General features: G+C 31.1%; 1 protein-coding gene across 1 annotated transcript in view; it reads right to left on the bottom strand.

Moving 5' to 3' along the window:
- LOC139511720 (laminin subunit gamma-1-like) overlaps positions 1–22,991 on the bottom strand; it is a 45,819-nt gene extending 22,828 nt beyond the window's left edge. The window contains exons 1-7 of the mRNA XM_071298753.1: positions 22,484–22,991; positions 14,979–15,280; positions 5,046–5,176; positions 4,196–4,362; positions 2,379–2,567; positions 1,433–1,550; positions 518–625 (exon numbers count right to left, since the gene is read on the bottom strand). Of these exons, the coding sequence (XP_071154854.1) occupies positions 518–625; positions 1,433–1,550; positions 2,379–2,567; positions 4,196–4,362; positions 5,046–5,176; positions 14,979–15,280; positions 22,484–22,961 (1,493 nt within the window). The 5' untranslated portion in view covers positions 22,962–22,991. The remainder of the gene's footprint in view (positions 1–517; positions 626–1,432; positions 1,551–2,378; positions 2,568–4,195; positions 4,363–5,045; positions 5,177–14,978; positions 15,281–22,483) is intronic.
- Positions 22,992–27,895: the final 4,904 nt, after the last annotated feature.

Here is a 27,895-nt window from a genome sequence, read left to right as displayed (position 1 = left end):
TTGATGTACAGAGAAAATTGTGGGGTCAAATAATGTGATGTTTGACAATGCTGATATACATAAGCAATGGGAATTTAAAATATGATGTCTGAAATACAAATGTACAAATCTGATCTATTTTTTTTTCAAAATTAATTAATCTCTGAACAAACATAATGTAAATAACTGTGCATTGTGTTGTCTTATTGTTTGTTGTCCAAATAATTTTAAAATTGCCTTTCAATACCATCATTGTCATATGTACTACGCAGCCATTCAACTATGTGATGCCAAATAAACTTGATGACATTGACCTTATATTGTTTTTATACTGCAGCTAAAATTGGCTACATTTATAGTTATGAAAATGTTAATACAAAAATAGATCTTATTTTCCATGCCATAACAAACCTAAAATTGTAGAAAAAATTATATGAAATGAACATTGCACAAAATATCCCTTTATTTGGTAGATAAAGACAACAGTAAATGTTGCAGTATAAAACATGTTTTTACACCAATCTTTTCTTTGACTTACTGATCACATGCTCTGCCCTCGACATTTTGTTTACAGTCACATTTGCCATCAGATGGATTACACCTAGCAACATTATCCTCACTGCCTGCTACTTCACAGTTACATGGTCTGAAAGAAAGTGTAAACATGGTACATTTATTGTTTAACTCGCACCTTTTAAGGCTTTGATCTACATGAACCAGTGTAATTTTTTTGCTTTGAAAAGAGCCATCTACAAAAATAGATAAAATATATACATCATACTTTTGTTTTACAATTTTGTATTCAAATGAGTTGCCTTTTTTCGGTGTAGATTTTAATGACTATTTCCACATGCCTGTAATCTGACACTGAACATATTAACTGTGGCTTCAAAGGATTAATTAAAAAACATTTATGACAAAAATGAACAATGCTTTTTATGTAAAAAGTTCTTTCTAACATTGTTTAACCTACCAGAGAAACCATTTCTTAGTATCTTATTCTATTTTCAGAATAAATATGAATACATTAAAAGTTTTAACATTGTCACAGATAGCACATGCAGTCATAGTTGTTGCATTTTAAAAAAGAAATAAAATTTTGATATATTGGAGTGCCTCATTTTGTTGTTAGCCAATCAAATTCATGGATTGTAATGAATCATACATGTAATGTGATTATTATAATAACTTACTGACATCCATATGGACCAAAGTCATAGTGATTGGCGTCACAGCAGTCACATTTATCTCCTATCACACCTGGCTTGCATTGACATTTACCATTGTTTTGAATGTTTTCGCATGTAATGTAATTATTGTAATAACTTACTGACATCCGTATGGACCAAAGTCATAGTGATTGGCGTCACAGCGATTACATTTATCTCCTATCACACCTGGCTTACATTGACATTTACCATTGTTTTCACATGTAATTATTGTAATAACTTACTGACATCCATATGGACCAAAGTCATAGTGATTGGCATCACAGCGGTTACATTTATCTCCTATCACACCTGGCTTACATTGACATTTTCCATTGTTTTCACACTGCAGGTTTTCTGAGCCTAAAAAACACAGAAGTTTAGGCTAGAATAAAAAATAATATTTGAAAATAACCACACAATATTCCAGACACTCTCCATTAATCAAAGAATGTCTTTTTCATTGTGCAAATGAACCTTTAAAGCTGGCTGAAAGGTTGTTGTACATTACAATGCAGTCAAATGATTGAAGGGGTGCTAAATGTGCAATAGCATTAAAGTTTTTTCATTAAGTATAATAACACATTACTAAAGAGAAAGAGAAAGATTATAAGGGTGTCATCTCAAAGCGAAAGTAAGTTTGCAGGACACATAATGTTTTACTAAAAGACAACCTATCTTCTAACTCTGTCTGATGTCATTGATGGCAGAGGAGTAGCAATTTTTGATTGAATTTCTTTGTTTGTACACACCGGGGATGTGAGCTTCTGACCTTCAATATATAGCGAGACATGCTACTTAAATTACACTGTGTTGATAATTTTAGCAATATGGTTGTACTATATTTTTAATAAACTATTCAAACATTCAAAGTAAACTTAAGGTGGTCCCCAACACTTTCACTAAAATTAATTTGGCTCGTTTAATTTTCATAAAATTTTGTCAAAGTATTTACTTTGACCTTTAACAAAAATATAAAAATTTCCAAAATTTAGAACCAACCGTTTTGTCAGAAAAATTACACTGGTTATATAGCAGTTTGACAAGCAACAATTTTGATCATTGAGAAGCTTAATATTCCCATTACAACACAACATAATTAAAACGTTAAGCTGACTTTACAGGGTTATCTCCCTGTAGTGTTAGGTACCACCTTAAATACTTTATTTTTTTAGTTTTTGATATCCTTACCTGTAGGGTTGCATTGACATGGTGTACAATATCTACCAGGACTTCTTTCATAATGATTTTCTTTACATCTCTGGCAGTTTGATCCATCAGTGTTGTCACGGCAATCTATACAATGACCTCCATGACCTGTCCTGTTATATTGCTCCTCGTCAAAGTAACATGTATCGGCTTTACCATTGCAATCACAGGCTGCAAAATAAAGGTGAAGGTCAGACAATGTTTAATATGGAAATTATAACTCCAGATTTTCTAAGATAGAAAACTACCTTACTATTTTATTAATCAACATTTATCCAGAGTAATACAACCTTTTCCTCAGTAAACTATTTAAATGACATACATAATCTGTTCTATAAATATATATAATATCAACTTAAGGTTAGTAATAAATGTCTAAAAGATTACAAAATCATTTTCAGGTAAACCCACAATATGCATGCGACTATTTCATGACTCTTGATCTTTCTTAAAAGGGACAAATAAAATTAATTGCATTTAAATAACCCTTTAATTCTATTACATGTTTACAGAGACATTAAATTTCTAAAATAAGTTCACTTTATACTTTAATGCAATAGTTTACCTTTAATTTTCCTATCATATATGTTTTGTCTACCTTACAAAATCTATAAACTTGCCCAATTAAGAACTAGTTTTCATGTTTTATTAGCTTTTTAATCATAGTGTTATATATGATAGGAATTTTAAGATCAGGTACACTAAATCATAAAGTTAAGTACACCAGCACCTTATTTCACAACCATGCTAACAAGTTATAAGACTAAATAAAAATATTTTTCATAACTGTATTATAATACCCATAAAGATCTAGCACAGAACATACACACATTTTCAGATTACCTATCAAATTCATTGTTATGCTGAATGATTTATATATCATTAATTTAAAAAAGTATATCATATACAAACAAATTAACACAAAATAAATATGTTTAAATTTTGACTCATTAATGAATATTCAAAGGAAATATTAAAAATATTTAAAACTTAATCTTATGTTGTAAAGGCAGAGCTGATAATCAGCATTTATCTCAATGTCATTCATTCAAAATATAAACATACAACAATATAAGAAAAAAGTTTGATAAATTTCTTAAACCATCTAAACGGGTTGCTGTTTAAAACCAAAGAATCCCAGGAACCAGACCTTTAACATGAAAGAGACTGATAAATATATATATACTATACCTTATACATGTAATACATCTGATGGCATGAAAAAATGAAATATAATCTAAGATATATAGAAGTTCTACTTTACAGAAAGATTTTAATGGATTGATAATTCCATATATGTTACTGGTTATGATAGATAAAGCACTACAAAGCAGTAATAAAAATATTGATAAAAGATATAATCTATTCCAGCCAATTTCCAAGTAGCAAACATTTTTTTTATTTTTATAAACTAATAATCCCAAGGAAACTGCCTCTTTCCTTGCTTCTATTCCTGGAATAAATATCTGAATCTTCTTCTAGAATTTGCATTAGACTAGTATCTATTTTTCTCCTAAAGATTCCATTTAAACAAACCTACTACTGTGGATTCATGATTATTCGTTGGATATCAATTTTCGTGGACTTCGTGGGTAAAGGGCAACCAAGAAATTAAATGTTCAAAGAATAACACATACATTTTTGTACATGTACTCTATAGGCATGTATGACAACTTCGGCAATACCATAAAATTAAACATCCAAGGACATGCAAGTTTTCCTTAATCCACCAAAATTGGTACCCACGAAAATAAATGAATCCACAGTATATCAACATAACTTAATACTGATATCCCTACCTAAACATTCAAAAGCAGCATCTTGTGTAGCTCTGTTCCATGGTCTGTCATTAAAGTTAGCTTCACATTTCTCACAATTGTCTCCAGTAGTGTGATGTTCACAATTACACATCAAATCACCATCAGTTTTAAATGAGCAGGATTTGGCGTGTCCATTACATTTACATCTGTAACATGAACATGTATCATAATGTGCATTTTACATGTTGTTGATGATATGGTCAAATCAACAAGTTATGATAAATGCATCTAATTTTAAGCTTTTTTTAGTCTTTCATTTAGCTAATTTTCTTGCTACTGCTGTCTGGAGAAGAATGAGCTCAAAGTCATATCATATCATCTCCCGTCCTAACCTGACCAGTTCATTAATATCAAAGTGTGCTTGGTTGTCAATATCTGTCATTCTTTTTCACTTGTCAATTGCTTCTTTTCTATTGAGTTTTGTAAGAAATAATAAAATTTTCCATGAATGTGCCATCCTTTTTAGTTGGACTACGTATCTATTTTGATTATTTTAAGTCTGGAATTACAAGCTGGTTTGTGATTGTGTCCATCTTTGGATTTATAAATGATTTGTTGAAAGAGTTTATCTTGAACTTATTCTGAGGTTAAGAGTCTATCACCGATTTGTGGAAAGAGCTTATTTTCAACTTGCTTTGGAGTATGGGTTTTCATAGATTTGTAACTGGGACCATACACAATAATGTATGTCAGAGATCTAAATGCATACACAGATCTTTGATAACTTCTAAGTGTTATGGTCTCCGGTGGAGAGTTGTCTCATTTACAATCATACCACATCTTCTAATTTTTATAAAGCAAACCGTTGCTGCTTGAAGGAAAAATTTACCTAGCACCAACAGCCAGATCTGATATAGCGTAGAAATATGACTTTAGTACTCTGGCATCTCCAAACACTTCATCACCAAAGGTATTTAATCTGGTTAGACTGATCTTTATTGATGATGCTGTTACCCAATCCTACAAAATAAAATAAACAATGAGATCAATTCAGATATAGTCCTGTGAAAAATGTTTGAAGTAGCCATATTGAAATTTACTGACCACATGCTGATTTTTTGTGTTTTTCAACACCACTTTTAAGCACCGCTTTTAGGCTATTTCCTGGCTGCCAGTTTTTATTGGTGGAGGAAGCTGGAGTGCCTGGAGAAAACCACAACCTTTGATAGGAAAACTGACAATCCTAGTCAGTTAAGATAGAAGTCAAGTGCACTCGCACAAGCGGGTTTGGACTCACAACCTTAGTATTGACTGGCTAGTGATTACAGTAGTAACTACTTAGACCACTCGGCCACTGAGTCCCCCTGACTAAATGCAAACACATACCTAACATGTACATGAAAACTAGGGAATTTATAAATTAACTAACAAGTAATAGGGTCTGAAAATTTGGTTTATCAGCTGGTGAATTTGCAAATTTGGCTGACACTGGAAATTATTGGGGACTGTTATTTGAAAGGCTGAATGTAAAAATAAACCAACTGAATTTTGCTCATGAAGGTTGCATGCTTGCCTGAATTCTTCGACATACATCAGTTACAGAGATGGGTCCGATTACTTTCAATGTAATTGATTAAATTACAATTACTTTGTCATTTGTACGATTAAATTAAATTAATGATTACATCATTTCTGAAAGTGTCTGATTAAATTAATGATTACATCATTTCTGAAAGTGTCTGATTAAATTAATGATTACATTGACAAAGTTATCATGATTAAATCTGATTACAATGAATTTTTAAAAAAATACATTTTGTATGATGTGAATGAATAAACTTTTAATATAACTAGAGCATTTTTTAGAAAGTATTTTGTTTGCTATATTATAAAATGATAACTTCAAACTTCATCTATTTAATAAACCACAAAAGTTCACTTCATACATACATGAACATTGTGTCACTGGTTATGACCAATTGCACTTTATCATCATTGATCTCTAAATTATTTTGACTTCAATTGAATATAGCTTTATAAAAAGAGTTTGCTGTTTGTCTTCTGACCTATTCTAGACTTTAATTTATATTTGTTTCAAGGTGCAGTTTATGAAAGTTAAAATATGGATGAAATAAAGTTACCAGTTTAATCAAATTGTAAACAAAATATATGTACTAACCAGATGCTCCGCAGGGCGTAGCTTTATACGACCGCAGAGGTTGAACCCTGAACGGTTAGGGCAAGTATGGACACAACATTCAAGCTGGATTCAGCTCTAAATTTGGATTGTGATTAAATAGTTGACACAGCATAGGTTTCTGACACAGAATGAATGTGTTCTAATGAACTTAAAATTTTTGTTTCTCTTAGAGCAATTCACTATGCTGTTGAATATTAATCCTCTCAAAAAAATGTTTGAAGAAATTTTCTTTTTTATTTATGAAATTTCAAATGAGAAAAATTGAACCAAATTTTTTTAATCACATCCCCCTTTCCCTTATTCCAAAACTAATCTCAATTAAAATTTCTAATGGAGTTTGCAACAATAACTACTCATTTAAATACATCATAAAATATTAAGATGTAAAAAAACTGCTTGTTATAAATCACTGAATGGTAAAGATTATTTTAATTTATCAGTTGGTAGTAAAAAGTGAATATACATTGCATATTGTATATAACAAAGATTTAAGTTGATTCTGGACAAAGAAAGATAACTCCAATTAAAAAAAAATCTTGCTATTGCACAATATTTTGCAATTAGATATTTCTTGCTTACTATTCTGGACAAAGAAAGATAACTCTAATTTAAAAAAAAATTGATATTTCACAATATTGTGCAATTAGATATTTCTTGCCATTGCGCAATACTGTGCAATTGAAAAGACTTGCTATTACACAATACTTAATATAATAATTTTAGATCCTGATTTGGACCAACTTGAAAACTGGGCCCATAATAAAAAATCTAAGTACATTTTTGGATTCAGCATATCAAAGAACTTCAAGATTTCAATTTTTGTTAAAATCAGACTAAGTTTAATTTTGGACCCTTTGGACTTTAGTGTAGACCAATTTGAAAACAGGACCAAAAATGAAGAATCTACATACACAGTTAGACTTGGAATATCAAAGAACCCCATTTATTCAATTTTTGATGAAATCAAACAAAGTTTAATTTTGGACCCCGATTTGGACCAACTTGAAAACTGGGCCAATAATCAAGAATCTAAGTACATTTTTAGATTCAGCATATCAAAGAACCTAACTGATTCATTTTTTGTCAAAATCAAACTAAGTTTAATTTTGGACCCTTTGGACCTTAATGTAGACCAATTTGAAAACGGGACCAAAAGTTAAGAATCTACATACACAGTCATGACAGTTAGATTCAGCATATCAAAGAACCCCAATTATTCAATTTTGATGAAATCAAACAAAAGTTTAATTTTGGACCCTTTGGGCCCCTTATTATGTTGGGACCAAAACTCCTAAAATCAAACCCAACCTTTCTTTTATGGTCATAAACCTTGTGTTTAAATTTCATAGATTTTTATTTACTTATACTAACGTTATGGTGCGAAAACCAAGAAAAATGCTTATTTGGGTCCCTTTTTGGCCCCTAATTCCTAAACTGTTGGGACCTAAACTCCCAAAATCAATACCAACCTTCCTTTTGTAGTCATTAACATTGTGTTTAAATTTCATTGATTTCTATTAACTTAAACTAATGTTATTGTGCCAAAACCAAGAATAATGCTTATTTGGGCCCTTTTTTGGCCCCTAATTCCTAAACTGTTGAGACCAAAACTCCCAAAATCAATCCCAACCGTTCTTTTGTGGTCATAAACCTTGTGTAAAAATTTCATAGATTTCTATTAACTTAAACTAAAGTTATAGTGCGAAAACCAAGAAAATGCTTATTTGGGCCCTTTTTGGCCCCTAATTCCTAAAATGTTGGGACCAAAACTCCCAAAATCAATACCAACCTTCCTTTTGTGGTCATAAACCTTGTGTTAAAATTTCATAGATTTCCATTCACTTTTACTAAAGTTAGAGTGCGAAAACTAAAAGTATTCGGACGCCGGACGACGACGACGACGACGACGACGCAGACGCCAACGTGATAGCAATATACGACGAAAATTTTTTCAAAATTTGCGGCCGTATAAAAATCATTGCATTTTATTACATGTCCAGTCCAAATACATACACAAAAAAATTGCTAATTTTAAACAAGTTATTTGTCCAACTTTTAATGAATTTAGTGCTAATAAGATAAATGATCACATATCTGATTTATCTTTTACCATATATATTTTCCTACAGCTATACTCAATTGGAAATTGCAATATAAACAAACCTTAAAGTCATAAGAAACCTCAAATCAAAAAAAAATAATGCATATGATTTTAATAACTCAATGGATAGTTTTCATTATAAATCTTATGTACATATACTTTTTTCTGAAGAAAATTCTTTAATTTATTCATATTTAGAAGAAGTTTACTTTATTTGAATAGCTTCCTTCCAGCAAGCAATTCCCCCGAGATATTTTCCGTATGCAAGGTGACCTCAGTGTGACCCATCTCGTAAAAATCCGGTGACCACAATACGCATGGATGTCCTTAAAATAAACTATTATCTGAATTTACATGTTAAACACGTGCTCAATTTCCATGCTTTTTTGTTTATTTTTCGTCAATTGTTGACAAACAGGTGACAATCGTTAAACTTCGGCTTCAAGACACGAACTTTAATTACCTGCCATATTTTCACAACAACACTGACCGATTGAAAAAAAAATTGACAATTATACGAAATTTACACGAAAAAAATGATAAATTCGAGCACAGAAGACTAAGTTTATGATGTTTGTATGCATTGGTTCAAGAATTGGAAGAACATTATTTTTCACCGGTCACTCGTTTCTTATGACTTTAATTGGTTTCCTACCTGTCAATTCAAAGTTGACAAAAATCACAACATTAACAAAAGATTATAGTTAAGGGTTAAAGAAAACTTATTACTTGAATATAACAGTTATTATCAAATATATATATGTAAATTTTTAAATTGTGAAAATATGTACAATATCTTTTACTAAGGCCATTGATGACTTTTCAATACTGTAACAGTTTATTTTTTACTGAAGTATACAAACCAATTATCATGCTTTATAAAAAAAGTAAACCAAACTATCTTAACATGTTACTAATATTATTAGTAATTAAATAACAAAAAGGTTCATTTATTGACCATAAACACAGTTTAAGATTTTTTTCATTGTAATCAGAATGTAATCATAAAGTAATCAGGATTACAGGGTATTTTGAAAAGTAATTGATTAAATTAAATTACATGTAATCAGATTTTTGGCTGATTAATGATTACAATGATTACTTGAAAAATTGTAATCAATTACAGCTGATTAACGATTACAATTACAATTACCCCAAGTCTGATCAGTTACTAATTACTAATGGACTTAAGGATGTTAGCATTCATCGTTCAAAATATATCTTACAATACAGAATAGCCTCAGACTTAAAATCCAATATCTAACCACTTATGACTGGCATTTGCACATCAGTCATGTTCACACAGATAAACAGCTGACTGTTACTGTCCGTAGAGTGATGAACACTTGTAGTTGTATCTTATAAAACACTATATCCAATGTACAAATTGTAGGAAAGAAAACAAATGTCAATTTACACAGGGTATACAAGAAATCATTGCATCAAAATTGGTGTCTGCACATTATATTCTTTCAAAAGAAAAGGGGAAAATACACAATCATGAATAATGATGTGAATATATATTTTTGTTATTGTAAGAATTAAGATGTAAATAGAAAAAAAATCTTCTACTTTCTTTGTACACTAACTATTTAAGCTTTTCATGTCACTTAAACCAAAACAACATATCTTGTTCAAAAGTTCTATTAGAATGATTGGATCTACTAGAAAAATACACTCATGATGACATCTGATGCCAATATAAACATTTCTTTGATAATCAGACAAAAGTTCCTGTTGAACATTAATCCAATGGACTGAAACTGGCTCAATATATATAATTATATAGGTTATTGCACTTCACAGCAAGTAATTATTAGTAAAGTTCGACAGGAATTTCTAGATACAATTATGAAGGTTCATAAAAAACAAATTTTGCTTTTCATAAGGGTTATTATATTTAAAAGGCTTGTACTGCTATAACACTGAAATTTAACCCTTCAATTGTTCTATCCCTTTTAAATAGACGTTTTGACATTTAAAATTGGAACTATACCAATGCAATTTGGTTACTAAATCTTATCAATTCTTCTATTGCTAATAGGGCAAAAGGAAAGGACTTTTAATAGTAATTTAATTTTCTTTTAAATTTAGAAGGAATATTTACTTTGCATGATTATGATAACTAAAGAGGAAAATACAATTCAACAAGTTCTCGTGTTCCTAAGCTACATTAAAACTTGATATGCTTCAAGTAAACAACTATTGCTTTTTGAAGACTTTAATTTTTTAATACTCGATAATCGCAAAATGGTTATCTTATAAAGTCGGTAAAAAACTTTGATGTAGCCATCAGGCATATTATGTATCGTAGGTAAAAGATTTTTGGTTAGTCAATAATCAATTTCAAAATCAGGGACAGTCTGATCTCAATGACTCAATCCGCTGTGAGAAAAATCTGTTTAAAGAAATATATTAAAATATGTTTCTTGTAAATAGAACATATATATATTACAAATTTAAAAGTGATATGGTTATTATCAAGTTGTGACTGTTTATGAAAGATATACTTTAACATTTGAGAAAGTACATCATCATTACAATTATTTCATTCTGTAGGGATCCATACACAGGAAGGTGAGAGTTATATAATCAGTGTTAAATCTGGTAACAGCATCTAATTATAATCACCGCTGATAAAGCAATTCAAATTTGGCAACCTCAGCTTTTTTTTCTACACATGTTGAAATAAAATAAGTAAACAATGATTATTTTAGCAGAAGTATTATCAATACCTATATATGTGAATGACCTCGATAAAATGATAAAAAGAAAACTTTGTAGGCAGGGATTCTAACAACTGATTAAACATTCAATGTGGTGTAAGTAATACAATCATACAACCATTCAAAGTTGTGTAATAAATCTGAAACCGTTTATTCTTAATATTATCTGACATACAAATCATGTCAGACCCATTCATAACTTGCAAGACTGTAGAATTGACATAGGTGACACAATAACACAGACATTATTAATTTTACAGATCTTATTATGTCAAGGTCTCTTATTTCTTTTATAAACTGTCTAACATGTCTAAAGATAAATTTTGAAATGCTTTATGCAATGCCAACTTAAATCTATATAATTCCAGATGAATGATATAATTCAAATCAAAGTGCAAGAGTTTGACCTTGAATTAAAATTTGAATTATGTATAAGCCAGATGCACAAGTTGTAGTCTAAATACATATATATATATATATATATATATATTGTCAGGGGAGAATTTATCACAGGTGCATGTATGATAAACATAGAATAAATGTACCAATACATGCAAAATGCTTACAAAAATACAACAATGTTAAATATTTGTGCGTTAGTCCAAAAAAAGGAACCATGATATATGGCAGTGCACGTGACTGTCTTTAGTTGATTTTTTTTTACTCTTTTGTCTCTTCATATTATAGATGAATGGAGTTGATCGTGGATGTTTGTTGACCTGGACTTGGGACACTGTAGAGCTTGGCATATACAATAATGGTATCAATACTTTCATTAATGAAGACCATATGTTGACCTCAAGATGTCTAATTTGCTTTAATAAAGATTTGGATAACTTCATTGATGATTCAGAGATATATATCCCACAACTGTTTATTTTATAAATGAAACTTTTACTACGTACAGAACAATACTTTCACCTCTTATACATTAGATTTGAAATATGCATATCTGTTTATATTTTCATCCTGTATATCTGTACACAAAGATGCTTATATTTGTAGTACATTTCAAATCATAATAAATAAAATATTGGTCTACACCTAAAACGAAATGATGCATGTAACAATTTAAGATGCAATTTGTTCTTCCTGTACATGTTCCAACTAAAACTTGAGCAGTAAATATTTTTTTTTACCAATTTTGGGACCATCAAATAAAACTGATACACAGCAATTAATGATAAAATATTTCCTAATTGTAAATTTTAAATACTTGTCTTAAGTTCTGTACATTGTTACTAATGCAGGTCATAAATTTATAATTTCCATGTTTAACATGGATATTTTTGTGCATATACAAGTGATGTTTGATATTTACATTATAATTGATGTAAAAAAGATTTGTTTACGTTTGTCATTGTATGTTATTATGAGGTGATCATATGGTGTGATCCAAATTTGTATAGTGTGATGTAATCAATCTGACATTTAATTTGTTCACCACAAATTGAAAGTCTCTCAAATTACTAAATTTACAAATGACTTCTGTATGTTTATAATTTATGTCATGTTTTGCCTCAGCTTAATAACCAACAGAGTAGATAGGATCAGTACAGTGGCGGATCCTGAATTTTTCCTAAGGGGGGGGGGGGGGGGGGGGGGGGGGGGCTGACTGACCTAAGGGGGGCCCTGCTCCAGTCATGCTTTAATGATTCCCTATATAATCAACCAAATTTTCCTATGAAAGGAGGGGGCGCCCCCCTCCCCCCCTGGATCCATCTATGCAGTAGGCCCATCTAAAACTTCCTCATCTTAGTTTAAGCCTATCATCTTTAAATCAAAATCTACATTTACATAGATATGTAGTTTATCAACATCATCCTATTTTTTAAACCAATAAAATTTGTAGAGTTAAGCTTATCAAAACATTGACAATTTCTCAACATATTCATTATCTATAATTCTATTTACAAGTCAATGTTTAAAATTTCGGTAAGTTTTTGATGAGTTTTGTGTTGCTGAGTGTTGTATGCCATGACATTTGTCCGTTTGTTTTTCCTTTTGGTATCTTTGACCTCACTTTTAACATTCTTCATTTTTATTTTTTTTACAAAACTGATAACATATATATATTGTCTCCATTTTAAAACACATCTATAACTTGGTCAATCTTACTTTCATTTGTTGAAAAAGAGCTATTTCATGTTAACAAACTAGTAAATGGTAAAAACTGCACTAAAATTTCTTATATACAATGTACATTGGGGGAAAATATTCACATTTGCAAACAAAACCACTGACTGCCCACATTTAGCCTATCTTTAAGAGTGTATATAAGTGCAATCCACTCTGAATTAAGTGAACCACAAAGATCTATGTAAGTTTCAATTTCCTCCAATACACAAAAGATAGATTGATGAGTCTGGCTTCTGGCATTTCCTTCACTTTATCTTAGACTTTATTAGCTGTGAATTCACAGAGAAATACTGACATTTTTAACATGTTATGTGTGTCCTGTTAATAAAATCTTAATTATTTCATTTAATGATTAACCGGAATCTGACTAATAATGACCTATCATGATCATGTTCTATATCTACAGAAACTACAAAATTCAGGCTTTAAATAAATTTTCTAAAAGATTCTTCTGCAAACATCATTCTCCAACAAAATTAATTGGGAATATGTCCATGGGACACGGATGATGCCCCCCGCTTGCGTATGATATAAAGTTATAAAGGGACATAACGGAAGAACAGTAAAAGTGATCCTACTTGATCTGAGTGTTGTGTATAAATTTCATTAAATGTGGTTGATGCAAACTTGATTTAGAGAACGTAAACAAAAATTCAGCAAATTTTCCATTTGTGAAGAGGCATTACTCTAGAACGGTTAATGTGACGAATCTGTATTTTGTAGTTATTAGCATTTTGTATAGTTTCATTGCATTTGGTTGAGGCAAAATAAAGTTTAGAACAGAAACTATACAATTCAGCAATTTTTCCATTTGTAAACTCTAAAACGGTTAAAGTGACGCCCCCAAAATTCAAAACTGATCTGTATTTTGTAGTTATAAAGGTAAATTCAAAAGGGGGAAGTCTTTAAAAATCTTGACAAAATCAAATGTTAAGACTTTATCAACAAATGGCATGAATGGAAAATATGGGTCATATTAATGTTTAAAAATGACTTGGTAAAATTACTTTGCCATTAAGCAGTGCATTGTATAACAAGCTAGGCAGCCAGGTTTAAAGATCTTTATAAAGTTCGATAGTCGAATTTTAAGAATTCTATTTATGGTTCTGGATCTTTTTAGTATGTCACTTTCCTATGATATTTGATAAGCTATAAATAATCTTTATTTAAAATGAGATTAATGTGTCTGTACATACAAACCCAAGGATACTTGACACAAAAATATTGTCAATAAAGAACACTTGTCATACCGCACAAATACTCAATGATAAACATGGGTGTATGGGGTGGAATATCATCTACAAGTTCACTGTTCCTACATCAATAATCGTGGGGTAAACAGGGACTTTTCTATTTACAAGTGAAGCCCAGCAAGTATGAAAGTGTCAGCACAGTGTCAAAACCCTACTTGACTAACTACCAACAGTCAAAAAGACCAGTCACCTACTCAAATTAAAAGACATATTCTATGTGTATTCTCTATCCTAACAGATTATACTCAATATAAGAGGGTCTGGATGGGGTTTACAGAATATAGAGAATAATAGGCTAAATACAAAAAATAAAAGGACAAAAAAATAATGACATGCATCTATTAGTAGGGATACCAGAAACAACTGAACATACAATGTAGAGACCCAGAGTTAAGATTTTTACCTGTAAAACAAGACTATTTTCATATTCAAATGCACTAGGTCGTCCTTCCAGGGTACTAAATGGTACACTACCACCAGTTAATGGTGAAATATCGCTATATTCATCTGTACAGATAGCATTAGCCTCATTCTCTGATGTTATTATTCCTCGTCTTGGGAGATTGTATGTCCTCTCACATGATGCACTGTAGAACTGCCATGGTATCCAGGGATCACTGTCGGTCTTTCTTTTATAAATAGCAAAACTTTCTGGTCTTGGAGAGTAGAATTTAAGTCTAATGTATGTAACTTCATATTGTTTTTCTACAAAAAGAAAAAAAATAACAATAATCTTTCAAAGTTACAAAGACATCTACATTTTTTGTACACAGATAATGTAACTTCCCCTGTTCTGAGGAGTATCTTAAACTTTATCTCTACTATACATACAAATTTAGCATTATTGATGATCCTGGCATGACTACGGGAACTTGCAGAAATCTGAGCATTAATCATTTATATAGCTATATATGTGGGTAGGTCCCCTGTCCCCCTAAATCTAAAATCAAAGCTGTTCAAAACTAATCATAGTACATTGGTTTGATTTTATGATTTATTTCCTAGATAGACACTTTTTTTGTCCTAGATTCAGATCCTATTATAACACACAAGTATGTTAAGATAAAATTAAATGCCAAATATGTTATCATTAATAAATTAATAAATATCTAAAACTTTGACAATAAATAATTGTAAGTGCAGAAGGCCTCAAATTTAAATTTGAGATTTAACTATTATCTATGTACATGTACAGTGTAATGTACATAGATTATACTAAAAACAAATTTACAGTAAGTAAAGAATAATACATGTACCATCACAATAAGGTCAATGCCTTATGCCAGACAGAAACTTCAGACTGTATATGCCATCCAAATGCAAAACATAGCTTTGATAATGGATATAGCTCTTCTTAACTGTAAGAGGTGGAGGGGAGGGTAGAGGTCTTAAAAAACATGTTTAACCCCACCACATTTTTGAGGCTGTCCCAAGTCAGGGTCTCTGGCCTTTGTTATTGTGTTGTATCATTTTTAATTTTAGTTTCTTGTGTATAATTCGGAGTTTAGTATGATGTCCATCATACATATTTGTTTAGGGGCAGCTGAAGGACGCCTCTGGGTTCAGGAGTTTCTCTCGCTGCATTGAAGACCCATTTGGCCTTCAGCTGTTGTCTGCTCTATGGTGGGGTTGTTGTCTCTTTGACACATTCCTCATTTCCATTCTCAATTTTACTAATATTTCTAGCTTTATTTCACTACTGAACATGTACACTAAAATAGGTGCTGTATCAGATTGAGTATACATGTACACAACATATATGTATATATATGTCTCTTATTCTGGGACTTTTTTTGATGGTAAGACAAATTATGTACAATGTAATGAGCATGCATTCTTGTTGCATCATTCTGACAGTACTTAATATCAGCTACATGTAGCTTAAGTTTTCAGTAATCTGTTACTTGCATTTTTGTGTAATAATAATGCATGTATACCTTCAACCTTCACCTAATAATTCAACAACAATAGGATGTCATACAATCATTTTAAAATAAATATGGGAAATAAACACAACTAGTTGCAGTATAAATTCAATGTTTATTTATTTTCAGTTTTTCTAAAGAATATTTTTGAAGAATGGGTGGTGGGGATACAGTGGAAATATGTGGTCATGAATTTTGAAGGATTTTATGGAAGTTTAGAGTAATACAGAATACAGCATTTTTATTAGTATTGGTCATGGACTTGAATTAATGAATGGGGGTACCAGGTGGGACCACTAATGATTATGCTGAAACTCTCTACCATGGGTCTATAGAAACACTGATTTCTTGTCCATCAGTTTAAGTCTGCCCAAATCATGTTAAAAGTAAACGGCATTAGAAATGCTTCTTACTCTTAGGTACACATTTGTTTGTTAAACTAAGGAAGCTTTGTATGAATAAGGTTTGAATATGAAACTTTATCAATGATGATTTTTAGATATACATTTGTACAAACACAGCTATATTTTGTGCAATGTTTTTTTTTCATCATGGATCACTTATTCTACAATAAGAGGTTCATTTAAGGTCGATAATAATTTTATCAAAATTAAATTTACAATTTCAATAGCTATCAATGACAATGTATTAATTAAAGTTGCAGTGATCTGGAAGGTTTTTTTCAGTATGGGCCCAGGGCCCCTCAAAAATAAATTCAATGGGCCATTTTAAAAAATAATGGGCCATGTTGATTTGAATTGACTTCTGTAAAAAAAAAAGGAGTTGGTACTTATATACCTTTATGATTTTAAATAATATCATGGATATTGTTCCTGTGATTTTGTAATTTCAATTTCAATGAATATACAATAACTTCTTCCAACCCCAACAATATTTAAGTTAACCTTTATTTACAATGTTTAAACTGGTACTGTTGCCTTGTTCATGTTCATGTTTTTTTTGTGTACATTAAATTCGGGTCTTCGTCGATACCATACTTATTCAAGATGTTCCGTATCAGAGGACATTTCAGGCATTTCCTCTGCACTTCTTGTATTATTATAACTTCATCACGGTGACAAGAATAACAGTATAGAGTACCATTAATTCATAGAACAAAACAACAAATCGCTGAAGTCATGTTTACAAAATGTCAAACGAGCCAAAGACCAAAAAATGACAAGGACAGTTAAGCGTCTTTTATGGAGACAAAAACTATATTCCTAAAAAGTCTTTGGGGTTCTTCAATCGAAATAATAGCAAGCTAAACTTAATGAGATTATTATTAGAGTTAAATCTCGTCTGTACTAGCCAAATTTCACAAATTTAAAGTCGTTTATAAAAAAATATATCATGAATGATGGTTAATTACATTTTTAGGGTTATCAGTTAGACCGCATGGTTCTATTATTACAATAGGAAAACACCCGAGACATTAAATCGCATGGTTCTATTATCAAAGGGAAACACCCGAGACGTCCCAAAAATATATAGGTGCTCCTATTATTGGAGGAACATTACACAGTTGTGTTCACACACATGGCGCCATGGAACACAATCGGAAATTCTTTTGATGATATATCTAAACGTTTCGAAACGAAGTGAAAAATATCGTGCGCCACGTGGTCGCTTACATTTGTCACTGTATGCGCCATTTCTTGTCAATATGCGCTATAGGCGCAGGGCGCACGTCCTTCCCGATCACTGCTAAGTTGCAGTATAAAAACAATATATAATTAGATCAATGTTAGCAAAATATAAACTTTTTTTTGAGGGGGGATTCCAACTACATGTCCCAATCAAATGCATTGATATTCCAAAAAAAGGGAGGGCAGACCCCCTCCCCCTGGATCCGCCACTGTGTATCCCTGTATTCTCATGATAAAAATTTCTGATGTAACATTAAAATATTCTTTTGAACATAGAACCCACATGGTTTAACATTATTTATATGTACTGACACAGCAGGTGTTCAGTTTGATCTTTTTTAAATGTGTTTGGATTATCCATTACAGGAAAGGTCTTAATAGTGCAAACCTACTATCATTTTTTAATGGGATTATATGTACAAGTATGTCTGTTCATTAAGGTCCTTACTTCTGCATAAAGTTTGTAATCTTTAATGGAAGTCCTGTTATTGTGTATCACTAATTTCAAATACATGTACATTGTATGTACCATATAATAACGCTTACAATAATAAACTTATCTGACAAAAAAAGAAATATGTCTTAAAAAATTATTTTTTTCAGAACAGAACATTTCATTAATTATATATGTGCATGTTAATCAAGATTTAAGCAATATGACTTTTATCTGAATGGCAATAGTAACAGAAACCAATGTTTAACTTTTACAGTTTATGCTAGGATAGTGAACCATATTTCTTCGCAATATTTCCTTCAATATTTGAGTATCTGCCAAACTACACAAGAATATGTAGCATCATTAATATACAGTGCTGATTACCTAACCACACCCCACAGACACAATTTTCTGATCATTACAAACATGATGGTTCTAAACAGGTGCTTACTCAGCAAACACCATAAGCATTTACACATGGACCTAATTAAACATGTTTAAAGTCAAATGTATGGGACAAATAATTTTAGCTACTAACTTTCTGAATACAAAGAAGCTGTAAAATGGTAGATGCCTTTTACAATGAATATTTTATAATTGCATTTATGCATGTTTATTTTTAATGAGGGCGGTTCCACAAATATAAATTATAAATAAATTATAAGAAGTGACTTTTGGAAAATCTTGCTAAACAGATTAAATGTATATTTTTTATGGGGTAAACCACTATACACATGTATTATATTAAATATATTTACACTTTCACTATGAGCATACATGTATACATTACATGTAAACAGCTGAATTCAATATATAGCATCCTTTTTAAACAAAAAATTAATGTAAAGTAGAGTTTTAATTCATTAACTGCAATATTGCATAATTTTTCTGGTTGTGTACAAAATTAAGACTGGCACTAATAGTTCCTTTCAACACTGATACACATAAATTCTACACAGAATTTCTCACTTTACAAGGTTCTTATCAGATAAATAAGAGGTATCTATCTTGTTTAATCATAACAAAACTTGACTTCACATGCAGATGGAAATGATTTGGGTTTCTTCTATAAAGAATGAATTGTAAGCTTAACACTTAATGTTCCCCATAATTTATTTTTCATTTTACAATAATATAACAAAAATGGCAAACTGTACCTTGTATATAAACATGTATAGTCCTAAATAAACTGGTTCACAAAGACAAATACAGTTTTTTTGTGATTCGCAACTATCATGACTATACTGAAAACAATTTTGATCTAATGGCATGGGAAAAAAGGCACAAAAAGAATGTTACATAATTAAACAGTACAATATTCAAAATTCTTCTTTCTTGTCATCACAAAACATTTTTGGGCAGGTTATAAAAGTCAATACTTTAAATGAGTTTATGCTATTAAGAGAAAATGGAAATTATCAGCATGTAAAATAGGAAATCAACTCCAGAACTCTGATTAGTTACATGTACATGTACAATGTACAAGAAAAAGTAACTTGTTATGAGCATTCTAATTCAATATTTCATAGATTTCTTTATCATCTGATAAAGGTGAACTTGTAGAGGACATTTTAACAGGGAGGAACATACAGGAATGGTTTTTTTTTCATTTAAATGTGTATGTCAATGATTGGAATGTTGAAAATCTCCTTAATTTATCTTTAACAAAGTTTTTAATTGGGGTGAAAATACTGTCTACAATGTCACAAATAGCAGTGTTATTTTACAGATCAAATGACTTCTTTGTGTTAAATTAAGTGTCAACCCCCATAATTATAGCCCATAGAACACTGATTTGACAAATGAGAGCAATTTAGGTTAACAATTTAAAAACTGGTATTAGGTGGTTGTAAAACAAAACTACAACTAATAAAAGATAGGATTGTTTGGTTAATTCATCATTAACTTTTCTGAAAACCAGATGTGGTAATTGAACAGGATTTTATAATTATATTTGAAACTTGCAAATAATGAAAGTGTCTGTGCTTTAAATTTCATACACCATTTTTACTAACACCTGTACAACATTTAATAACAAAATATTGTTGATTTATTGCAAAACAAATCCTGCTCAAAATATTGATATAATTTGGTATTAGTTATATAAAGCTAATGGAAGAGCTTTCTATAAAATTTACAGTACACTCCTGTATTGGAGCAGTGTACACATTTTTGTAAAACTGAAAGTAGATCTTAGACATATACAAATGTGCTGAGAAAATCCTGAAATTTGTTTTCAAATTTTCTGTTTTTAAAAAATGACTAAGCATTTACTATAAAGTGGATATTGGACATCTGGCATGAAAAGATGGCAAATGCTTGTTAATTATGTTTATCATGTTTAAAGCACCTGCTATCTTTTTATTGGTTTTGACCACCAGACCAATACATGTATATACATTTTGTATACTTATGAAATACATGTACAAATGTATCTACAAAATGCAAGATTTCTAAAACTTGCAGAATATTAAATATTGAATCTACAAAATGTATGTACAGTATTTCAATAAAAAAAAAATTATTTCGTTGTAATATGTCAATTATTAGCTTTTGCCATTCAGCAAAAGAAATTACATAAATCTGGTCGAAATGTACATGTGCATAACATCTTGACTGTCATTACATATGCTGAGAAATAGTATCAAGCGAAACCATTAATCCACAAACAGATCTATATTTACACACCATGTTTATTTTGTGATAATTTACTTTGTGGTGAAACATAATTTGATATCAATGTTTGTGTTTTATCAGATAATTCAGCAATGAACATACATGTTATAACCTTGCCTGTGTTTTATTCATTTATTTTTTATTTTTTATGTTGCTAAAAATCAGGCAAACTACCCCAGGGCTGTTGTATCTTGCAGTAGAGTGTGAGCTTTACATTTGATCCATGTTGATGGCTATATTGTGATTTTGATATGAAGAATAGCAATATAAGTGTATTCTTTTACATAAACTCTTTGTTTTGTCCGGTGCAAAAAACTTATTTTTTCTTTTATACAGTCTAATTTAACCATTTATCATGAAGTTGAAAAAGTAGTAAAATTTGTATCAGTTATGCACGCCAACTAATTATTTTTGTACAGGCAAAAAAAATATATGTCTGTTTACAGTTACCCGACCGACCCTATTTTGAGTGCTGACCCTAAGCCATTTTATTTCCGTCGTAAAGTGAAAAATAAACTGAACTCTTGTTAAAAGTGAAGATAGTGTTGCCTGATACATTGTACATCCCTACACTGTAAGTTCATAATCATGAATATGATATATAGCTGTTTCAAGGAAATTCGCAACTCGTGTGATAATTTTGCCGCCATTTTTTCCAATCAGTAATAAAGAGAAATAATCCAACCATTAAAATTACAGGTAAACTCGGCCCATGATCAACTCGGACCACGACAAGACGAAACTACACACTCAAAATTATTTCAGAAAAAATAAAATTAAAAAATAAAATAAAATGAAAATATCTACCCTATTTTCTTAAAGCATGCAACCTTAAACAGACATATATATTTTTTGGCCTAATGAGTGTCACTGAAAATCCTCCTGTATCATGAACAACTTATGTAATAATTAGCATGATTACCTTCTCTTTTGATCTGTGCCTATCTGCTTCAAGGCTGTCTTTTACCTTGAATGCTTGATAAACTATATTATCTTACCACAGCAAAACTAATATCAGCTGTGATACTGGAAGGGAGATTTGCAATATATAAAATATTTCGACAGTATTTTTAAGCTTACACAGGCTGACTGTATTTTTAGTTTATCAGATGTTTATATAGATATCTTGATAAATGTAGGATATTAACATGGTGGATAATTTCTGGTACTGGTTTTATCTATAAATTTAAAAGTATAATTTTTTGTATCCACACATACTTACTTAAATTTAAGGTCAAGTTAACTACAATTGGATACTGAATTCCTTCTAGCATGGTCTCTGACTGCCACCATGTCCAGTTGTTATTATTGTTAAAATCCGTTAAAAAATTAGTATTATGACCGAGTCCGGCGGTACGGGAATCACAATAATGGCATTTCTTTCTTGCCCCTGTTACGCCCGTTTGCAAACAGTACTCTGTAACACGCTTGACACCACAAGTATTTGTTGCCTCTACGGGTAATCCAAATGCTGCATTTATAAATTCTGGCATGCAGCGCTGTGGCCGACCGTTAGCATCGTAACAGTCAGTATTTCTACTAGAATCGTCCGATCTTTGTCCTAAAATTACTTGAGGTAGAATCCCAATATATAAAATTACTGTTAATAAATTCATTGTGACTTTACTTTGTTTAGATTTCTTACAAACACTTAATTTATCTGAGTGAGAAATAGTATCCTTCCCTTTGTCAGCCATCATTCATCTCACCGAGTTTACATAAATTGAATTGTGGGTATAAAACTTTTACCCGCGAGATTCAAAAACTTTCTATCGGTAATTTTCTTTTAAATAACATTCATTTCTCATACATGATATCAATGTGAAACACTAGAGACATATACAGGGTTGCTACGCCAGAGATGTGGCAAATGTCCTCTAAGTTGATGAATGTCTTGTCGCATCCTGTTGATTATGATTTATGAGGTCGAGCACTATCACTTCAGGGTGCTTACTTTAACGTCCGTGTTACTTTGGAATAGCAGTGTATATATCATTGGGAATAGTATAAGATCGTTTAACTGAGATTATTATTATTCCAGGTGTAACTGTAGGTAGGGACATACAAGATAGAAGTCGCTGCTGTAGCCCGGCTGACAAGTTGTACTTTTTATACAGATAAGATATTTTTTATTTCCAATTATGGGCCCCAAAGGGCATAAACATTACAACATCAATAATTTTTTCATAATACAATACAAACAATGAGATAAAAAAAAAAAAGAAAGTTAAACGAGAACTATTTAAGTTCTTAAAGAATACGTAGATAAAGAATCTATAGTATGTTGGGTTTTTTTAATACTAATGCATTTTATTACAAGTGTGGTTGATATAGATAACAAACAAGCAGCCCAAAAAGAAAAAAAAAAAGAAAAATAGATATCCACATATGTATAGTACACAAAAAGTATACATTTACAAGACGAAATAAACGTTTCTTATATCACATAGCGATATTATCAGCTAGATTATTACATGTCATTTTTCATATCGCATGTATTATCAGCCCTAGGTTCAATATCAGCCCAAGAACCGCATGGCTCGAGGGCTGATATTGACCGAGGGCTGATAATACACATGCAATATGAAAAATGACATGTTATGATCTTTTTATCATATGCTTAAAGATTAAAAAGTTCACGGACGTCGGACCCAAAATTTGATACATTCATGATTCAATATGAAATTTTTCCATCATATGCCTCAACAGAGAAAAAAAAACCAACAGATTTTAATATAGACGAATCGACAAAAAAATAATTCAACAATATACAGAATGAACATTGTTTGGAAAAGTCAACTTTTTTAAAGTAACTTTCTAAATTATGTTTCAGAAAAACTTAAAAAATGCATTTATTTGATTTTTTTTTTTTTTTAAATTAAATTTAATTATTTTACACACTATACTTTCCAGTATTCAAATAATTGTTTTGTACACTACTTTGTAATGTTTTTCACTGAAAACGTAGCATTGAGGTGTATTTTCCGGAATTTGCCGAGTATCACCGGAATGCCATGTGATAACGTTACGGAAAGGCATGTGATAACAATCGAAACATGTGATAAACTTTTCATATCAGCCCACTAAGCACCAATTCGAAAAATATGGAAAATACTTAAATTTAATCCTATTATCATACGGTAAACATCATATGTTATTTAGTCTAAGTATATGATAATGTCTAATATCAATTGTAAATATGAAGACATTCCATGCGGAAAATGTTGTTTTTTGCAACGAAAAATTAAGAAAATACGAACTTTAAAACTTATTGTTCAAATAAAAACAACAATTAAGTATAAATATATATTCAGAAGTTAGGTAAAAGTATCAGTTTATGTCCGTGTCGTGTAAAATTTGAAGTGCAGTGTTTTTCTTATGTACATAAATAAACAAATACTATGAATTCTAATATCAATGCGATACTTTTAAAATATCCTAGCAGTGTTTTTGTTACATAAATATTAGTACTTATTAGTATTAATATTAGACTGCTGTACCCATATTTTGACAATTTTACCTATTATGTCTGTTTTGTTCACGCATTGTTCATATAACATCTATCAATTTTTTTAATGAACACATCGAAACAATTTATATCCATTATTCACCCCAACGCACGCATGAAAGACGGACCAGAAAGACTTTCTAACAATGAAACTAACTTGTGCCAAAAATGAATCATACTGTCCTCGTTCAAATTGATTCGCCAAAACCTGACCTGTACTTATCAAATCTCGTTTTTATACAAATTAGACCGTTGTTTTTCCTGTTTGAATGGTTTTACACTATATATATGTATATCATTCTAGTCTACTAGAGCAGTCAAAATTCATGGTTGACATTTTTCTGTAATACTTCGATTTATCTAATCTGTTGAATTTTAGTAGGCATTCATATTTTTCCACAAAACATTCTTGAGATATTCCTCCGGGTGTGTTAACATATTTTTTTCTGTATATGTGTGTATAGATATTAATGATCTTTTTGATTATGTATATATATTTCCAGTGGCGGATCTAGAAATTTTCATAAGTGGGGGCCCACTGACTGACCTAAGAGGGGCCCGCTCGAGTCACGCTTCAGTGATTCCCTATATAAGCAACCAATTTTTTTTTCAAAAAGGGGGGCCCGGGCCCTTGCCCCCCTAAATCCGCCTCTGATTTCTAACGTCAAAAATATTTACATCTTATCTATTTGTGTTATATAAAAATATTTTTGAAGAAATAAATATATAACACGGCGCAAAGATATTACAAAGATATTCCGTACTGGCTTTACAGTTTCAAGATTTTTTTAAATCACAGGGCTCGGATGGATGTATAAGTACGAAGCCACGTTCAGTTATTTTACCTTATTAGATAAAACTTATTTTTCTGATCATTGTTAAACAGTCTATTCATTTGGGAGGCTTACATATGTAGTTTCTGTTGCAATTGCCCTACCGTTGTAAAATTTGAAATATTATACCAACTTTGATCGGTTAGGGCATTTTTTTTTTTGAAGACTGCCCTCCATGCAGTTATCACATCTTAAGGTTCATCATAACCTTTTGGCTAATATGGCCGTATTTACACCCCAAATTTCACTCTGAGTACAGACTAACCTATGCACCTGCAACAGTTTTAATGGATGGCAGGAACTAGATATATAAATTTTAAATGCATTTTATGTTTTAGAAAATTATAAACTTTTCTAGATTTTGACTTCCAGTTTTTTTCGTTCCTGCAGAAGGTGCAAAAATTAACTAAGTAGTGAAAACGATTGAGAAGCTCCCCTCATATAATCAATGTTGTGAGTAGTATTGATTTAAATGGACAATGGATGGACAATAGTCACCTGTAAACAATAGGTGATTTAAACTGTGTAACTGAGTGGACCGTATCAAATGAAACTCGGGTGTTTGTTTATTTTGCTATCTTCTGCAGACTGAAAAAAACTGGACATGAAAATCCAGTTAAGTTTTTAATTTTCTGAAACGTAGACATCGTATAACTTTTATATATCTAGTTCCTGCCATGCCTTAAAACTTTCCTGGATGTACCAGTTTGTCTGTACTCATAGTAATTTTTTAGGTGTAAACACGGCCATATTTTTCAATTCCTTATGATGAACCTTAACTGTCACAACCTTTGGAAATTTATAGTTGTGTCAGTTCACATCGCAAATAACCATTTTTATTTGGCATATCTTTGTAATCTTTGGGCCGTGTTTGGAAATTTTAAAATTGTACCAGCGTCTGTGGTGTCCGCTTAAATTGTATAAACGTTCAAGATTTTGATAATGTCTTGATTTGAATATATTGACATGATTCATTTGACATCGTGCTATTACCGAAGAAGGATATCTGTTATCCGAAATATCTAATATTAATTTGTTCATTTTATTGTTATTTAATGGCCAGTGATGTTGTACCCTTTTTGACTTGTTATTGTTATATATTATATTTTGTAGTGAACAGAATCATATTACATGATTCATCGACCTGTAAGATTACTCGTTGACTATTTATTCAGTCATTTTATATTATATAGTCTGCAGTGCAGGCGATTTGGTGTCACGATATCACAGTAGCATGGGTTCGAATCCCGGCGAGGGAAGAACCAAAAATTTGCGAAAGCAAATTTACAGATCTAACATTGTTGGGTTGATGTTTAGACGAGTTGTATATACATTATGTACTTAGCCATGTATTACCATCATTGATGGCGATCCGATGGATACATCTGTTGTAGAGTTGTCACTGACTCAGACGTACTTATAAATATAATTATTTTCTGTGACTGTATATTACATTAATTTGTAGGATCCTTTACCATAGATAATTTAGCTGATCTGTAACAATAACATCTTCATGCCTTATATATCATGTACTGTAGTACGCCGCTAGATTAAAACTGACGTGGAAAGGTAACACACGGCCAGCGAAAGCTCTTTTTTTGAGAGCCCAGGTGGTCGTGTGGTCTAGCGGGACGGCTGCAGTGCAGGCGATTTGGTGTCACGATATCACAGTAGCATGGGTTCGAATCCCGGCGAGGGAAGAACCAAAAATTTGCGCAAGCAAATTTACAGATCTAACATTGTTGGGTTGATGTTTAGACGAGTTATATATAAAAGTCTATAAAAACGACCAACCAGCAAATTTACTATGTACCGGATCGTCTAGAATAGGCGATACTATGCAGATAAGGAAAAAATTATATCAGTCTAAAGATTTGCACAACGGTACTGATATAAGATGTTATAATACGAAAATTTTGTTATTAAATCGTGCTGACAAATATTTCGGCTCAACAAATGGCCTTCTTCAAGTGTCACAAGTTTTAACAATACTGATACATAATGTATAAGGTGTAAAAATAGATCAGTAATAATACCTGTATAGAGAGAGAGAGAGAGAGAGAGAGAGAGAGAGTCTGAGGCTACTCAATACTCAATTGGTATCTTCAAAGTTTTGGACATTTGTAATTTTTTTATTTGTTTGGAATATTTATTTTACCATTTGAATATTTATTGCCAAGAGTAATTGGGAACCGTATTGGATTGGATTGTTTGAATGAATGTATTTTTTTCCATTTGTATAGTATACAAATCCTTGATTTAAGTAATGATATTTTTTGTCTATTTCGATATT

This window comes from Mytilus edulis, chromosome 2 (genome assembly GCF_963676685.1).
Source record: "Mytilus edulis chromosome 2, xbMytEdul2.2, whole genome shotgun sequence".
Classification (NCBI taxonomy): Eukaryota; Metazoa; Mollusca; class Bivalvia; order Mytilida; family Mytilidae; genus Mytilus; species Mytilus edulis.
The sequence above is the reverse complement of the archived record's forward strand: the minus strand, read 5'-3'. Positions and strand labels throughout refer to the sequence as shown.